Raw genomic sequence first — 17592 nt, 5'->3', positions numbered from 1 at the left:
ATACAGCATACAGTAGTGTATGGAATACTGCAGTGTATAGTGTATAGAGTAGCATAGTGTACAGTATACAGTAGTATATGTAATACTTAACTGTATGGAATACCAAAGTATGCAGAATAGAGTAGTGTATGGAATACCGTACTCTACAGCAGTCTCTCTCAACCACTGGGCTGCGAAGTACCATCTAGCGGGCTGCAAATTTTTTTCAAGTTTGAAGCCAAACACTAACCAGTTTAGGATGTCAGAGTGTCCCAACTCCGTTAGCTGGTTTGCCGTACACTTTAAGTGAAATAAATACATTTGTGGGTAAATTAAGAACGAGCCTTTATTTTTGTCACATTCCTCCTCTGCATCTAACCCGCACAGAGAGAAAAGTGAGCAGAATAAATAAATATATTTGTGGGTAAATTCTATGGATCTGTGATGCCTGTTGGAAGAGAAGAGCAGGGAGGCTGTGGTTTGTTTACACCTAATACTGAAACTTGTACCATCCTAGCAAACATCACAAAGATGTGTACAAAAAGCCCAGAAAATCCTCCTTACCTGGGCATAAACGATACAGGATTTATCTTGTAATGTCCTGATCCCTAGATCTTTAACCCAGCCACAGATAAAGAGTTGTACACTTCCATGCTCTTCCAGGTTTTCATCCGTTTATCCGTGTAGAACGATGTCTGCAGCACCAGGTAGTTTGGGACATCTGGGAACTCAACGGATGGATAATTTTCCAACTCATAATAAAGGAATGACTTTATTAAAACATGATAAGTTGATCAGCAGAGCTGGTGGGGTCGTGCATGTACAGATACAAAGAATTACACATACAAAAAAAAAAAAAAAAGAAGAAAATATAATAAGCCCTGCATGCATGGTCTGGCTTCTGGCACATCCATACAGTCTTAAATACAACACCTACATTTTAAAAACTTGTTTTATTGCATTTATTTAATTCCTGGGCTCCCATCTGTAACAGGGAGTGATGTTGCATCCCATTAATACACTTTCAAAGTAGATTATTAGATTCTAATAGAATAGATGAGCCAAAATAATTTGGGGGGGGTCTTTTTTTTTACGGGCCCTGACTCATTACAAGTATGAATAGGTGGGCATTAAAGCAGAAAAGGTTGAGAATCCCTGCTCTCCAGGAAACAGTAGTGTATGGAATACCAATGTGTACGGCCCACAGAAGTATGTGTAATTGTATGGAATAGTGTAGTGTACGGAATAACACAGTGTGTGGAATGCCATATGAAAGTAAATCAGTATGCAGCGATCTGTGATTTCTCACCATTTCATGTTATTTTCAGTTCGTCTGCTGTGACTGACATCAGCAACACTACAATTCAAACATCCGGGGGGCGGCGGCACACATTTAAGCTTTGTGTGTTTATAAATTCATTAGAAGACAAAAAACTTTTTAAAACTTATCAAAGCTAAATTTTATTGAGCTGAACAGGAATATTTAATGGGCTGGATTTCTCTGGTGACGCAAAACATCCATGAATAAACTAAAAAGGCAAGGAAGGAAGGAAATATTACAGTGAGAAGCAGCGCACACACACAGTTTTACTATCTTGTTACTTACAAAGATGAGAAGAGGAGAATGTGTAGAAAAGAGGGAGGGGGGGGCAAACAAACAAAAACGTATGAACAACTGGATACCAGCAGAACCTTATCAGGACTCAGGATAACACACTGATCCTGAACACACACCGGAACACAGCCTCAGGTTGACCTGCCAACAAAACACACAGCATTATTAATAAATCCTCGCTTTCACAGTCAGCTCTGTATTTACACACGATCTGAAAGCAGAGACAGCAGCAGTCCTTTTCCAAGAACTCACACAGTACCACACTGGTTTGAAGCCCTTTCTCAAGAGTTTTTCTAGTCCCGTTTTTCCTAGTCCCTGTACAAGAGGTCCTGAAGTACCCGTCTTTTCTAATCTACACAAAATCTCTTTCAAATACCTAATTTTTCTAGCCTAGTAAACTAGACCCAACCGCCTTGCGGCCAAAAATATTTTTTGCCTAGTGAGTGGATCTAGCCTCGCACCATATAAACAAAAACACCCTGGGCATCAAATCGTGCCCGCCAATCACAACGCAAGGTTTTTGTTTGGATTCTTTGGGCGGGCTTTTGCAGGAGTGACGACAAGGCTGCGCGACGCTGGAGAAAGCGCAACAGGAAAGATGGCTACGGCTAGTGAACAGCGCATGTTTGACTCCGCTTTGTAATCGGTTTTAGAAGAATTAGACTTGGAGTTTTCGTTGAAACATGAGCAGGAAGAGGCTCTCCGCTCATTCCTTTTCAAGAAGGACATTTTCGCTGTTTTGCCGACCGGCTATAGCAAAAGTCTGATCTACCAGCTGGCTCCGCTCGTAGCCAAAAGGATGGGCTAGTTTGTGCAGTACGAAGAATTAATAAACAGCTTTGAAACATTACTTTTTGATTGTTTCTTATTTTCCCGTTATTTTAAATTTAAGGGAAATTATTTCACCAAACACCACTAAATAAAAACTCTCAAAAACAGTTTAAGCAAACCCTTGAAAAACACTTGGGGAAAAAAAATGAGTATGTGGTACAGACTCCAAACTTGTGGTCATTATCTCCAAACTTCTTAATATCTAGAACCTGTTTATTAATTAATACGCATTTTGAAAAATTATTTATTTCAAGGCCTCCCCCACTGCTTTCTGTCGCTCTGACTACGTCACAGTCACTGTTGCGCTGATTGGTCAGAGCGTTGGCCTATACGCACAGAGACAGTTTGAAAGACAGCGGTTTGTTCCTCCTACCCGCTTCGGAAATGTCTACGGATCGAGGCCAGACTAAATATTCACATTTAGTCTGGCTTGCCAGGCTATAATTTTTCCTGAATTCAAGAGATCCACTAGTGCCAACATTTCCAAGGTTTACAAGCACAAGTAAGGGTTACCAAATATATTCTAATCTCTACAGACAAGTTCTCAAAGGACCAGTTTTTCTTCTAGTCCCTGAGCAACGGACAAGGACTGCTAATTTTCCTGATTCATGTGTTCTGCGAGTATCATTTTTGTTTAGTCCCCATCCAAGAGCTGCAAATACACACAAGGGGTCACAAAATACCAAATATTTTCCAAATCTTTACACGAGTTCTCAAAGCACCAGCTTTTAATCTAAAGGACTACTCAGAAGTGGTTTCGGTACCAGTTTCTGAATCCTTATCTAAGAGTTCTTGAAGTACCTTCCCCCCCAATTCCACATCCATAGCAGAGTTGAGTGTCAAAAAATAAAATAAAAATTCTAGTCCTTCTCAATAATTCTTCCAGTACTCCCCCACCAAATCCTTACTACAAAAGACTTCAAATTACATTCTTGAACAATTCAAGAAATCTTGCAAGATTTCTTTTTGACCCATAATTTAAGGGTTACACACACACAGTTCTCAAAGTACCAAAAAATATTTTTCTCATCCATATGTACCTTTTTTCTATTCCTCATCCATATCAGAGTTTTCAAAAGGTGTCAGGGAAAAGAAAGGAAAAAAAAAAAAACCCTACTCTCGAGTTCCGAATAATAGCGCAGTTGGGAATAAGAGTGTAGGGCGGCAAAATGGGCAAAAATTAATAAGAGTGTAGGGTGGAAATAAGCATGCAGGCCGGAAAATTCTCGAGTTTCGAATAATAGTGCAGTTGGGAATAAGAGTATAGGATGGCACATTAGGACAAATATAATAAGCGATAAGCACACTTGTAGTCTAGAAAATTATGCTGAACAGATCTAGGAGACCAAATATCAATTCAGTAAACAGACAAATCATATCATGGCTGTCAAAATTTCTTGTTCGTGTTCTTTTTATCTAAAACAAACAGTTCCCATCACCATGACATCTGATGGCCTCGTACCTACTGGTGTCAAAATGGGTACAATCCGATGGAATAAGTGCACATGAAAACTCATCCTTCTCCATGACTGAAACATTGAGTAAATAGCAATTTGTCATAATGAGTAGTTATGTTGAAATTGACAAAACTCACAACAATATTATCAGTCAACAAAAATGGTAAAATTGCTTTTTTATCCAAGCAAATAAACTATTAGACATTTATGCACCTCTTGAGGCCCTTGGCCCTAGTTCCAATGTCTGTCGACCTTGACCTTACCAACCTAGATCCGATCGTGAACCAAAAGCGACAGATGTAATATGCATGTCATTTGGGGTAACATTAATTCCTAGGACGTATCTGTATTTGTAAATTTATACGGTCAACTACCATACTTAAGACTCATTGAGTGTTTTAACCTTAACCAAGTCAAAAGTTGTTGACTGTCGCTTCCCGGCCATTTCCGTGATTATGGTCTATGGAACCGGCCAGGACCCGAAAAGGGCCAGCAATATTGAACCGCTGGCATAAGTATTTAATTACTTGGAAAAATTGCATTGCAATTCACTTCTATGCTATTATATCTCAAGAATATGGAACTGGATGGGTGAAATTCATGTCAATTTTCGGTGGATTGAAATCGATCATAGATACCGTTGTTTACCACCGGCAGTGTTGTTGGTGCATCGGCGGTGCTTCGTTGTGTCTGCGCATGTGCGTAGTGAGTCGTTTGTGTTCAGGCGTTATTTTCGCTCATTCGTCACACGTGCTTGTATTGACAAATAGAATAAGCGTGTAGGCCCGAATAAGACCGTGCAGGCGGGAATTTTTCGCAAAAATAAATAGCCGTGCATGCACGGTTATTCGGAACTCGAGAGTACTCCCTTTTCTAGTGCCATTCCCCCACAGTCCTTAAAGACCCACTGACAACTTTTTACACCACGTAATATGTGTATTTATTGTTTTATTGATGTATTGTGAAATAAAATATCCAAAACTCAACTTGAATAAAGGGTCGTCTTTGTAGAAAATCAAGAATTTCAGAGCCGATTTTGTGTTTTTTGCCCCGGCTTCTACAAGCGCCATGAGCCATTTGCCCGTTTTTGCCGCTAGGGCGAGTGACGTCACATCAGTGTATGTTGTTCTGGATTGCATGAAAACAAAACATGGCTCATGTCGAAGACGATCACTTCTCTTGTTCTTCGTCAAGTTTCAGTGGCGAATATGCGGATATTTCTGATTCAGAGCATGAAGAGCGTTATGAAGAATATCCAAAACTCGGCGTTTTACCGTATCAGTTTGAACCAACACAGTCGGCATCAATACAAAAATAAGAATAACATAAAGAGACAAAAGAACATTTGAACAATTTCATGGCATGTAGAAGTTGAAAACAATGTCTGCATGGTCTGTGACAAACCTCAGATTCAATATTTGGTATAACCTCCTCTGCATGATCTGGCACATGTACATTGGGTTCTGAGTCTTCTATTTCTTGGAGCGTCTAATTTGAAGAAAGTTGCATTATATTATAGTCTGTCAGTATTTCGATTTCTATAATAAGACATGGAGGAGGGGGTGATGAAAGGAATTTGTTGTAATTTTTTTTCTTTTATGGTATAGGAAAAAACATGCCGGATGACATCTTATATCTATCACTCCACACATATATCATGTATATTATCCTAACTAAATATATGAAACAAGGTATTGGCCTTTCAGTTGTTGTACATTACTGGTATTAGCTGCTTTGGCCTATTGATAAGTAATATGCAATGGTATAAGACGCATTTGTGACGTTACAACAAATTTTAAACAACATACATGTATTGAATAACAACACATAGCCACGTACCCTGGCTCGTTCTCTTTTGGCAAAGGCACCACCGGACTTTCGCTTTTTGCCCGCCCCTTCGGGGGTCTGCTGTCATCTGTTTCTCTTTTGACAGATTGATTCGGCCCGGGCCTGTCAAACAACGTCGGCACAGCTGACTCCTCCAACACCAGTGGATAAGTTGGATCAAACGTTCTTCGAGTTCTGGACGACAAAGTGAAACAGTGCTCCTCGAAATGTGCTGAACAGAGACGTGACCATTTTGTTGACTTCCAGTTCGCACGCGTTTTGGAAACGTTTCTTTCCCACTCTTTTGCTATTTCAGGGTGTTTTTTCCAAGGAAAGGAATGGAGTTTCACTCCTTCCGACGTGGTGTTAGAACACCCGTAAGCCACACATATACCGTATTTTTCGGACTATAAGTCGCACTTTTTTTCATGGTTCGGCTGGCCATGCAACTTATACTCCGGTGCGACGTATATATGTTTTTTTTTTTTCCACCGCGGAATAACTGGAGCTGATGCTGAGTCTGACGACAGCCACGCAGAAGAGGAGGAAACGGCGCTTCGTCTGCCGCTGGAGGCAGAGTTGTTCAGAAGCGACACTGAGGATGAGGAATTCAATGGATTTGCTGATTTGGAGTGAAATCATCAGCTTGATAAACTTGATTGACCTGTGTTTTATTATTAATGATAGGCCTATAGTTATTTAAATAAGTTATGTAGTGATTTTAGGCAGTGCTTAATTTGTGAAGTGGGAGGTCCCAGAACGCAGGAGGTGGGTGGGTCCGGCGACTCAAAAAAAAAAAAAAAAAAAAAAGGCAGGGGATGGTTTACTATAACTTTACGCACATGCGCTTATTGTGTGTGTAAAATAATAATAATAATAATAATAATAATAATAATAATAATAATATCAGACATTATGATCTTAGAAAACGCTTTAGTGACAAACAGTTACAGACAGTAATATGTCGTGATATTATAAAATATTAATTTTTATTAGTTTATATATTAATTATATATTACATTTATCTTCTAAAATAACAGACTGTACTCATCACAACCGGTTTATTTCACCATTGGAGATCAGATCACACAAGACATGAGTTAAATGACTCATTTTAAGGATTTAAGTAGGGGATTTAAAAGCGGTGGTTGTTGTTTTTTTCACTAGACGGTTGTTTTTACTACCGTACCTGTCTTTGGAGATGATATACCTATAGCCTACCTGACCTCTGATTTGATGAAATAAAATTCGACAAAAATGAAGAATGACACTCCTCGATGATGACTACAGCTTTAATAACACAGATAAAAGAGCCATGGGGCGATAATAAGCCCTACCGGTAAAAATATTCTAAAAGCAAACTGATTAATGCATCAGTAATAGGCTACTAATATTAGTTATAATAATAATATAGGCTATTAGTAATAACGATAGTGATAGTATTAAAGATAGTAGTAGATATTTAAAATAATCAGACTAGGCTACTTACAGGGCAAAGGGCGCGTTATCACTGCTCAGCTGTTCGTTTATTAAATAAACAATGCAGTCGCGCAGTAACCACGCGCCGCTTATCAGATACAATCACACATTCTATGGATAGAATAACCCTTCAAAAAAGTGCGACTTATAGTCCGGTGCGACGTATATATATATATATATGTTTCTTTCGTCTTCATAATGCATTTTTGGCTGATGCGACTTAAACTCCGGAGCGACGTATAGTCCGGAAAATACGGTAATCCCTTTTCGGTTAGACGCCATTTAACTTTTTCACGCAAGGAAATCACAACAAAACCACAGCTCAATATCACAAGACTTGTGAGAACTGAACCAACATAGTGACTTGTAAACAAAAACGACACACTGATGTGACGTCACTTCCGGCATCTCTGAATGAGCCCAGTTCATATCCAGGTCAATCTCCCTGCGCGAAATTTAAAATTACTTCTGATGTTTAAAACGGACAGTTAAACCAAGAATTAAAACCAGAATTTATCTTTGGAGTCATATATTGTTTGTTTAAAAATTAATACGAAATGACTGTCAGTGGGTCTTTAATACCAAAAAAAGAGTCCTCAAATTACATCATTTAAGAAATCTTCTAAATACTAAATGTTCTATTCCACATCCCTGGCCTCTAGTCCCATATGTTATGCGATTCCTCTCAATGGCTTCTCCAAGTCTCACTTTTTACTCCTGGTCCTCTGTGTCGTTCAGTTTACTTATTGGCTTGATTTCAGAGTGTGCACGCGCGTCAGAGAGAGCGCACTTACTTGGGTTTGGTCTCTGCGTCGGTGACCTGTCGGATGTAGATGGCGTCGGCGGGGTGCGAGATGTCGCCCTGCTCCTGCATGTACGAGGAGGCGATGGCCAGCAGGGAGCCGTCGCTGCTGAAGGCCAGAGAGGCGATGCTGGTTGGGTAACGGTGGAACTGACACAAACGCTTCTTATTGAACGGGTCCCAGATGTTCACGAAACCATCCGAGCCACCTGCAGGAACGAGTCATGGTCATTTACACCTGCGCACACATGTATGCACTAAAAGTTCCATTAAAAGATGTGTGACCTGTGGCGAAGGTGTTGTGGAGGCTGTGGAAGGAGATGGCGTTGACGGGATAGACCTGCTCGGTGCCGTTTTCCTTCAGACGGTGACATTTAAAGGCGTATTTCTTCTTCTGAACCTCCAAACTTGGGTCCAGGTACTCCACGGCTACTCGGCCCTCTATCGAGCTCAACACGTAGCCCTGCAATACACACACACACACACACACACACTCCTCAGACTACACTACAGTTGTAATGATGTGCAGTTTAATTCGGGATTTTACCGGCCCTGGTTATTTCTTTGCACACCAAGATGTGATGGTATATTCAGTTAATTACAGAATTATTATATAACAAAACCAGGGCTTTGAACCGGTTCAAGGAACGAAAACGAAAACCGGGAACTTTTTCTATTTCACATGGAACAGAAACGAAACCACAAACTTTATTATTTTTTATGTTCCGGAACAGAAACGCTTATTAAAAATAATGGTAACCGGTTAATACCGGTTTTTATTTCGTTCCTCAAAGTTTCCGTAGCCTACAAATAAAAAAGCCATTCTTCTCCTGCGCAAGTTTCTATGACCCGCTGGGGTTCACTTCCTGTGTGACGTTCGCTGACTGAATGGAGAGAGCGGGAAGGTGGACTGCTATCACGTCTCCATGTGATAATAAGTGCATTACTGAGTGTCTGAGCAAAGAAGAGCCTGAACGATGCAACCTCCCTATTGGCTGTTTGTAAAAATGTATCAATTGTTGCCCTTCCCACGGGAATCATCGCGGACTCGAGAGACGAGACCTGACGAGTTAGTTCGTTGGTAGCAGAACAAAATGTCTGGACACAAATCGCACTGTAAAAAAAAAAATTTGTTGTTTTAACTTAAAAAAGTTAGTGCAAGGGCTGCCTTAAAATTTTGAGTTCACTGGAATTCACATAGTAAGTTAAATTGTTGTGAACTTACTATATTAATTTCAGTGAACTCAAAATTTTAAGGCAGCCCTTAAGGCAACCCTTGCACTAACTTTAAGTTAAAACAACAAATCATTTTTTACAGTGCGGGTTTTCAGAAAAGGAAAGAAAATAAACGGAGGGTCGAAAATACAAAAAAGGAGGCAGAAAATGCAAAACGAGTTTTAAGGTAGGACAAATGGTTACTTTTCTGAGGCAGCCCGCCATGGCTGCAGGCTTTCAGTTGTGTCATTGAATGGTTACTTTTCTGAGGCAGCCCGCCGTGGCTGCCTGCAGGCTTATTTATTATAGCCCATTTAGTTAAAATAGTTGATATAAAATGTTTATAGTTATGTGATGGTTGTCCTGATTTAGACTGGTTTTTTTTTTTGGGGGGGGGGGGGGGGGGGGGGGGGTTGCACGATGTTGCACCCGGGTCCAGATTAGGGCAGAACCGGCCCTGGCTACATTTCAGGTGTAGTTTGTTTTATGTATGTATATACTTGCATAGATGTGTACTTGGTCTTCCAATATGGCGACTACCGAAATCTCGCGGCGCGGTGACGTCATGCGGTAGCCCTCTATAGGGCCTGACTAGCCTTTGGTAACACACTAAACGAATTATCTTTCATTTTTGGCACTTTTTCTGTTTGAAATAATAATTGTTTTGAATTATTTCTTGTCTTATTTAATGAAGGTTGTAATAGAATTAGCCTACATTTGGCTTAAGCCGGATGAGACAGAGACATAATTTTATAGCCATTTGTTAAACAGCTGACAGGGAACGTAATTAACCGTTCCGGGAACGAAATTTTTTTGTTCTAACCGGTTCGGGAACGTCTATTTAATGGTGGAACCCAAAACCGGAAACGTTAAAATTCCGTTTCTGTTCGGAACGAACCAATAGGAAAAAAATTCTGGTTCAAAGCCCTGAACAAAACCGCACACAATAAAAATTCACTCCTTAAATGATTATTGTGCTAATAATTCTGTCTAAACCGTGTGTTCTACACAGTGACTGGAGTGTTTCAGTCCCTCCGTCTGTCTCATGTTGAATAAAATGATTATATTTGTATTGATGCGATTACGTGCAGGGGAAACGCACAGCTGTGCCACAGATCACGTTAATGTGTTTTTAATTTATTTCTTTCAGCGTTTGGGTTGTATGAAATATGGATTTGTTTACTGGTTCCGTATGGACTCCAGCTATAGAAGTAAACCTGCCCTCGATTAAATAAACCTAGTGATAAACATGGTTCAGAGAGCGATCTAACAATCTGCAGGGGAGGGTTATTCCTCTTTGGAGACACAAACAGGAGTCATTTAAATTTTATTTAAAAAAAAAAAAAAAACACCAGGTTTATTAGAAGCCTCTGATCAAAGCAGCACTAACTTCACTTAAATTTATTACTCCACCATTTCACGTCCTTCTTTCCTCAGATCCTGGACATCCTGCTGAACGTGGTGCTTTTATTTGTTACATAACATATATTGATTTTTATATAGGACTAAGGGACCAGTGGGCGGGGCTTGTTTCCTCACTGCTGAAGCTGATTCATTAGTATTATTTCTGATGTTTATGGAATCGTGCAGATTTGTTCATATTTTCGTGTTAATTTTGATCAATAAGGGGCGTTTGCGTATATAAAAAAAAAGACGCACATGTTTACACGGGATGAATTAACAGCTTTAAGATATTCTTAAAGTATCCTAAAAGCTTACGAAATGCTAAATTTCAGTGCATTTACTTATAACTAGGAATTCTTATAGTAGAACTAAGGTGACTTTCCATCCAGGACTTCAAGACGTCACTTAAAAAGTTATTCAGTTTAACATCTAAAACGTACTTAAAAAGTCACAACTACTATTAAGAATACCAATAAAAGGATCTTAAAAGTTACTAGAGTGGTCAATGAATTTAAAGAGGTACTTAAAATTTACTACTAAATACTTAAAGGTTCAGATTAAATGCAATTAAATTCACATTTTCACCTCATGTTAGGGACGGCACTGATCTGATACAAACAAATTGATTGGATCCTGTAACAAACGGTAATTGGATTGGAAAATTATTTTTGGAAGTGAAAATATTTAAGAGATATTCCACGAAATCGAGTCGTACATGAGCTGACAACCGACGAGGCGCGTAGCACCGAGTTGTCTACAAGTCATGTATGATGAGATTGAGTGGAATAACTTATTTTATCCACAGTCACTGGATTTCAAGAAACAGCATTTTTATTTTTAGCAAATTCAAGAAATAAAAAGTTTCTACAAAACGTCCGACAAAATCATTTCCACTTAGTCGGACTTCTTAAAAACCTATCAATGGCTGCACAAATTGACTTTAGTGGCGTTTTCTGTAATTTTCTAACGCCTTTGAGCTTTTGAACCAGTCTTTAAAAAAATGAAATAAATAAATAAAAGTTCAACAAATCTCTAAAGCGAAACTGCTTTTCAGATGTTTTAAGTTTAGATCATAAAAAGAATTTTCCCGACACCCAATTACTTTTGTTTAGTGACCGAAAGCTACTGACTTCGAATCACAGGCTTCCAATTTTATTAGGTTTTTTTTTTTAAATAGAACAATTAACGCATTTATCTCCACGTGGCCCTAAATTCTCCACTATTTTTTCCTGCTTCACCATGACCCAATACAAGATACTACATCATGCATCACGTGGTGGGCTTTCCCCGTTCACGCAAGGCATTGTGGGATACAAATTTGAAACAGGAGAGAAAAATGGAGGACGCGAATGAAACAAAGACCGACTACAGTAACGGAAAGAAAGCGAGAAGAAAAGACGTTATGTTATATACGAAGGAAAGGAAACGCAGGACCAAACTAATAAATAATCGGTGCTCAGTGAGCACCTCGGTGTGATCAGCTGTTTGTTTAGCGACAGAATGATGGAACGGTCAGTGCACGCTCAAAGGGAAATCTGCGCATGCGTGCACGCACATACAGACTTCCTCTGTCTGCTTCACGCAGTCAAGCGAGCGATTTCATGCACATTATTTGCTTTAATCCACTCAAATTAAATAACTTCCCAGCCACAGAATGGCCTGATATTTTGAGATAGATTACAGAAATAAACATACGTCACAATGACCACATTTCAGAGGGAATGAAATTACACCAATTTTATGAAGTTGAAAGGCCGTCTAGCTTTAATGCTTAAAGATGAAGAATTTAAACAAACTGGCAAAATGACAGGAGCAATTTATGAAAAATGCGATCATAATTCTTGAGGGGGCGTACACCATTCTTACCATCAAATTGTTTTTCTCCATTATTTGTTGCTTTTTTTTGTATTTTTGGGGGTTTTGTTTTCAAGTGGAGTTTTTATTTTGTCCTCGGCTGGTTCAGTAATGCTCCGCCATTTTGTTTTTCTCTACTCACGGTATATGAGCTGATAGCCTAGTAGTACAGTAGCGTGCGATTGGTCATATCCAGTGAACGTGGATAGAATATTGTTGTGTATATAGAGACTTGCCTGTTTTTTCATCCTGTTAGGATTTACTATTGTTACCGCTGATACTTTATACAACTGATTTTGTGAAAAAGTTTAAGTATGAAGCGCTTCAGTTAAAAACAAGTTGAACTCAACGCCAATGGCTGAAGTCTACGCCTCCTTACTAACCTGTATGGCTGAAACACCTTTACAATATCCTGAAACTACTGAAAAACTATTTTGGACACTTAACCGTTCACATTTCGACCGTGTTTGGATCGAATTCCAAAAAGCTGATCAGTTCAGCTGCTGTTTAAACTGACAATTCCAGAGAAATCCAAACATTTTATTTAACTACTCCATGAGAGATCACTAACAAGAATCTCAACTTACTCTAGATCAGATAAGGAATCAGTGGTAGAGGAATTATTTAAAAATAAAATAAATTGAAGGCTTCGTAGTTTTTAAAGAAAACAAAATCAAAAGGTTTTGGTATCAACTGATCCTCTCGGTTTCGGTATCGATAAATAAAAGTGGTATTGTTCCATTTCTAATTACAATCTACAACGCTTGCAGCGCGGACCTGTTTGTTTGGAAATGCTCGTATGCAGCGCGTCTGATACTTCAGGCTGGATTCCCGTCTCTGTTGGACGTATCCCATGTTCCTCAGGTCCCACACGAGCACTCTGCGTCCCGCCGTACCTACGATCAGACGATCCCCGGCCACAGACAGCGTGTACACCTGAAACACACGGAACAGTGGGCGGGTCTGAAGGTGGCGCTTTAGCGCAAGCACACAGGGAGCACGCTGATCTGAGAACGCTCGGTACCTTCTCAGGCTGGGTGAAAGTGCCGGCGTTGCACGGGGTCCGAGGATCCCACAGCCTCACGCTCATGTCCCAACTGCCCGTTACCATGACGTTGACCTCTGGGCAGTACTCCACACACCGAATAGGAGCATCGTGTGTACCGACAATCGTGTCTATAGAGCGGGAAAAGCACAATCAGTGACGGACACTACTATAATTAAAGTGCAGTTTGCATCGTCATGGCAACACCATCGGCATGAAAAAAAAAAAAGTTGAAAAATCATCTAATGATGACGTCCAACTGTTTCTGATTAGGGTGGTGTCGGTCAGTTGCCATGACAACAAGCCCAAACTAACGTTGCTGAACATCTCTGTGCTGCATGAAGAATTGAACCTTTTTAACATTTATTAGACAGTACTAGATCAACTCCTCCCCATTGCTGTCTGACATTATTAATCACGGACCTTGATCTGTATTTAAATCGTGCATTTTCAGCTGATGGTCGAGCCCGCCGCTCCACGCGTGAGTCGGATCCTGAAACAAAACACATCAATTTATTGTGGGTGTGTGTGGTGTTTTTTTTTCTTCCACTTTTCTCTAATTGTACCCATCTAAGAAGAAAGCCCGGTTTTCTTACGTAGAAAGCGCAGTCAAGCACTGGGGCCAGGTGCTGGTACTTCATCCTCATCGAATTTCCACCGACGTCATAGAGACGGACAGTGGAGTCCCAGGAGGAGACCAAGAGGAACTGTGAGGTGTTGGGGCTGAACTTCACTGCTGAAATGCTGTCATCAGGTCCCTGGTTCAGCTTGAACTCGTTTGAGCCAGTCATCTAAAAACACGAGGATGAAAGAAAGGTCATGAAACACTAACGCACAACCGGTACTGAGGGATTTTAATACAAGTAGGAATATTTTAGTATACGTTGACGCTTTTGAAACAGGAAGTCAGACCGATCATGTGTTTGATTTACAAAAACAGCGTTGGAGACCCGCCATGCCACACCCCTGCTGAATCCAAACAAACCTGGGCAAGGAACGATCTTAATCTGGAAGACAGCAAAAAGTCTTTGGAGGATTTCTCACCGCTGCCTTGACCCAAACATACCCATTTTAACCAGGACGATATCCTAGATAATAGCACGCCGTGCGTTTTTCAGAGTCATGGCATACGTGTTCGAGTCGAGGTCGAGCACCAGCAGCACTGACGGTGACTGAGGACCACAGGATCATTGCCGGGAGAGCTCCAACACATCCGAGCAATAAATACAGCAACATTATGAAAGTTTGGCAAAGCCACAAACACACACCAATGGAACACGATTACAGCCAAGAAGCTGCAACTGGAGAGCAAGCCGCACCCTGAGAGAGGACTAGAACATGTACATTTCGCTTCTAACTGGATGATCCATCAAAAATATATTAACCGCATTCCCAGAAGGGACAAACTATAAAATTAAACTGAAGAAATACAAAAATCTCTGAAACACTGATTTTGATTTCAGGGCCACTTAAAGAAAAGCCTCCAGCATGTCTGTGAAGATTCTCAGTCATCCAGGTCATAGTAAACTAGCCTGGGAAATCCCATGCTGCTTTGCACAATTGTTCCGATCTGAAAAGACAGCATGGAAACTATGGTCTAAAGGCTCGCCTGAGTTAGGGAGCCAATCAGAGAGTGGGGAGGGGTGGAAAGACGGTGACGCGTACTACTCGACAAACAGAAGCTTGTAGTTTATTTGGGACTGTTTACGGACCGCATTTAACATGGCGGCGAGCGATACGAACCAAACTAACCAAACCAGCTTCTCTCATATTTGTCTTGCACAAACGGCAGTAATCGTTCGGTGCCATTGTTTTCCTATTTTTGTTTTGCCTTCTCTTTCCTTCTCTTCTTCGTCGCTCTAACTACGTCACCGGGTACAACTGCCATGATTGGCCATGGGCTACGTATACGCCAAATGATAGACATTCGCAACGTCCAATAAACAGCCGTTGACAATCGTAAACCTACGAGAAATTCAATAGGCGGATTCCAGACCATATTTCACTTGTGATATGGTCTGGTGTTAACCAGACTAATAGTAAACTGTGGATGGTAGAAGAGAGCAACTGGACTTGTTTGAAGATTCTTGAAAACGTTTCACCTCTCATCCGAAGATCCTTTTATTAGTCAGACAGAACTGAGGAAGCCTTTCGGATGAGAGGTGAAACGTTTTCAAGAATCCTCCAGCAAATCAAAAAGCAGAAACCCTTTCCTTCCTTCATCTCATCATCTCTAGCCGCTTTATCCTGTTCTACAGGGTCGCGGGCAAGCTGGAGCCTATCCCAGCTGACTACGGGCGAAAGGCCGGGTACACCCTGGACAAGTCGCCAGGTCATCACAGGACTGACACATAGACACAGACAACCATTCACACCTACGGTCAATTTAGAGTCACCAGTTAACCTAACCTGCATGTCTTTGGACTGTGGGGGAAACCGGAGCACCCGGAGGAAACCCACGCGGACACAGGGAGAACATGCAAACTCCGCACAGAAAGGCCCTCGCTGGCCACGGGGCTCGAACCCGGACCTTCTTGCTGTGAGGCGACAGCGCTAACCACTACGCCACCGTGCCGCCCCTCCTTCCTTCATTGAATAATTACTGTACTGAACAGACTGATCAAGAACTTTTAAAAATCACCTTTATACCCTCACCAGCCACTTTAATAGGAACTTCGTGGTGTTGTTGTTGATTCTAAGATCCCTGTTCTTGGCTGCAGCAGAGGAACCCAATGTGGTCTTCTGCTCACCATGGTTGTAAAGCGTGATTATACGAGTTACTATATCTTTCCCGGCAAAAAAGAAATCTCAAACCAATCTGCATTTTCCTCCGACCTGTCTTAACAAGGCGTTTGTTTTTTCCACCCACAGAACTGTCGCTCACTTGATGTTTTTTGCACCATTCTGTGTAAACTCTAGACACTGTTGTGTGTGGAAAACCCCAGGAGATCAGCAGTTTATGAAATCCTCAAACCTCATACTCATCTGGCTCGAACCAACACCCATGCCACAGTGAAAGAAAGAAAGAGTCACACTTCTTTAAGATCACAATTTTTCCCGTTCTCACGTTTGAACATTAATTAGCTGAAGCTCTTGATTTGTATCTGCATGATTTGATGCATCGTGCTGCTGTCAAGGAATCGGCTGATTACAGAACTGCAGAAAACAAACAGCAGGAGGGAGGAAGGATGGATGTGGGGTGTTCCTAATAAAGTGGCCGGTGAGTATCTTTGTGGATCTGTATCAGTAAGTAATGTTTTAAAGCTGGGTTCATACTAGTGAACTGTTTAAAGTGTACAGAACTAATATGGAGTGGAAACATTTAAAGATCACAAGAGTTGTATAAAGTTAAAACGTTTTTGTTAAAAAAAAGTTAATTATAATAAGGTCAGAGTTTACATTACATTACATTCAATACAGCAGTGCTAAGTAAGATGGCTGTCAGTTAGCTGATTTTGCTTTAGCCAGCTACCTAAATAGCTTGCAAACTATACAGATGATGGTTAATTTTTATTTTAATATATTTCGTATTATATATATTTCATATTTTGTCTCTCAGTTAATCCAACGCGTTACCCAGCATCCATTCAGAACTGCTAGCTAGTCATGCTAGCATTAGCAGGCTAGCTAAAACAAAATGGCTAGCTACTACAAAACACAAATACATCATCACTAAGTTATCAATATACATTTCGGTAATAAATTACTTACCGTTGAATTTCCGAATAAAACCGTTCCTATTTAAAAATGTGAAGAATTAATAATAATAATAACACGGTATGACTGAGCTAATATTCCGGCAGCTAGTCGCCTCGCTAACTGTATTACCCTTCCGGTCTGTTTAGCTCCTGTCTCACGCGGCGAAATCCAAGCTGCGTCCTAATTGGACAGTTCGTAAATTTGAATGAAGCCGCGGCGCTTTTGATTGGTTAAAAATATTCCACTTCCTATTACGTCAGGTCTCACGCCGCGACAGATACAAACGGCCAGAGATAGAATGGGAAATAGAATCTTATTATATAGAATTAGAATTATGGTATAATAATAATAATAATAATAATAATAATAATAATAATAATGTATG

At 40.4% G+C, this 17592-nt stretch overlaps 1 protein-coding gene across 1 annotated transcript; it reads right to left on the bottom strand.

Annotated features, from left to right (window-relative positions):
• Positions 1 to 732: 732 nt before the first annotated feature.
• On the bottom strand, positions 733 to 17361 carry bub3 (BUB3 mitotic checkpoint protein). Its single transcript, XM_060939224.1, has 8 exons — positions 17220 to 17361; positions 14105 to 14299; positions 13932 to 14001; positions 13488 to 13639; positions 13241 to 13399; positions 8276 to 8453; positions 7983 to 8199; positions 733 to 1735 (listed from the first exon to the last, which is right to left on the bottom strand). The coding sequence occupies exons 2-8, from the start codon at positions 14297 to 14299 to the stop codon at positions 1726 to 1728; spliced, it is 981 nt and encodes a 326-aa protein (XP_060795207.1). The 5' UTR covers positions 17220 to 17361; the 3' UTR covers positions 733 to 1725.
• Positions 17362 to 17592: the final 231 nt, after the last annotated feature.

This window comes from Neoarius graeffei, chromosome 14 (genome assembly GCF_027579695.1).
Source record: "Neoarius graeffei isolate fNeoGra1 chromosome 14, fNeoGra1.pri, whole genome shotgun sequence".
Lineage (NCBI taxonomy): Eukaryota > Metazoa > Chordata > Actinopteri > Siluriformes > Ariidae > Neoarius > Neoarius graeffei.
Note: the sequence above shows the minus strand (reverse complement) of the source record. Positions and strands in the feature narration are given on the sequence as shown.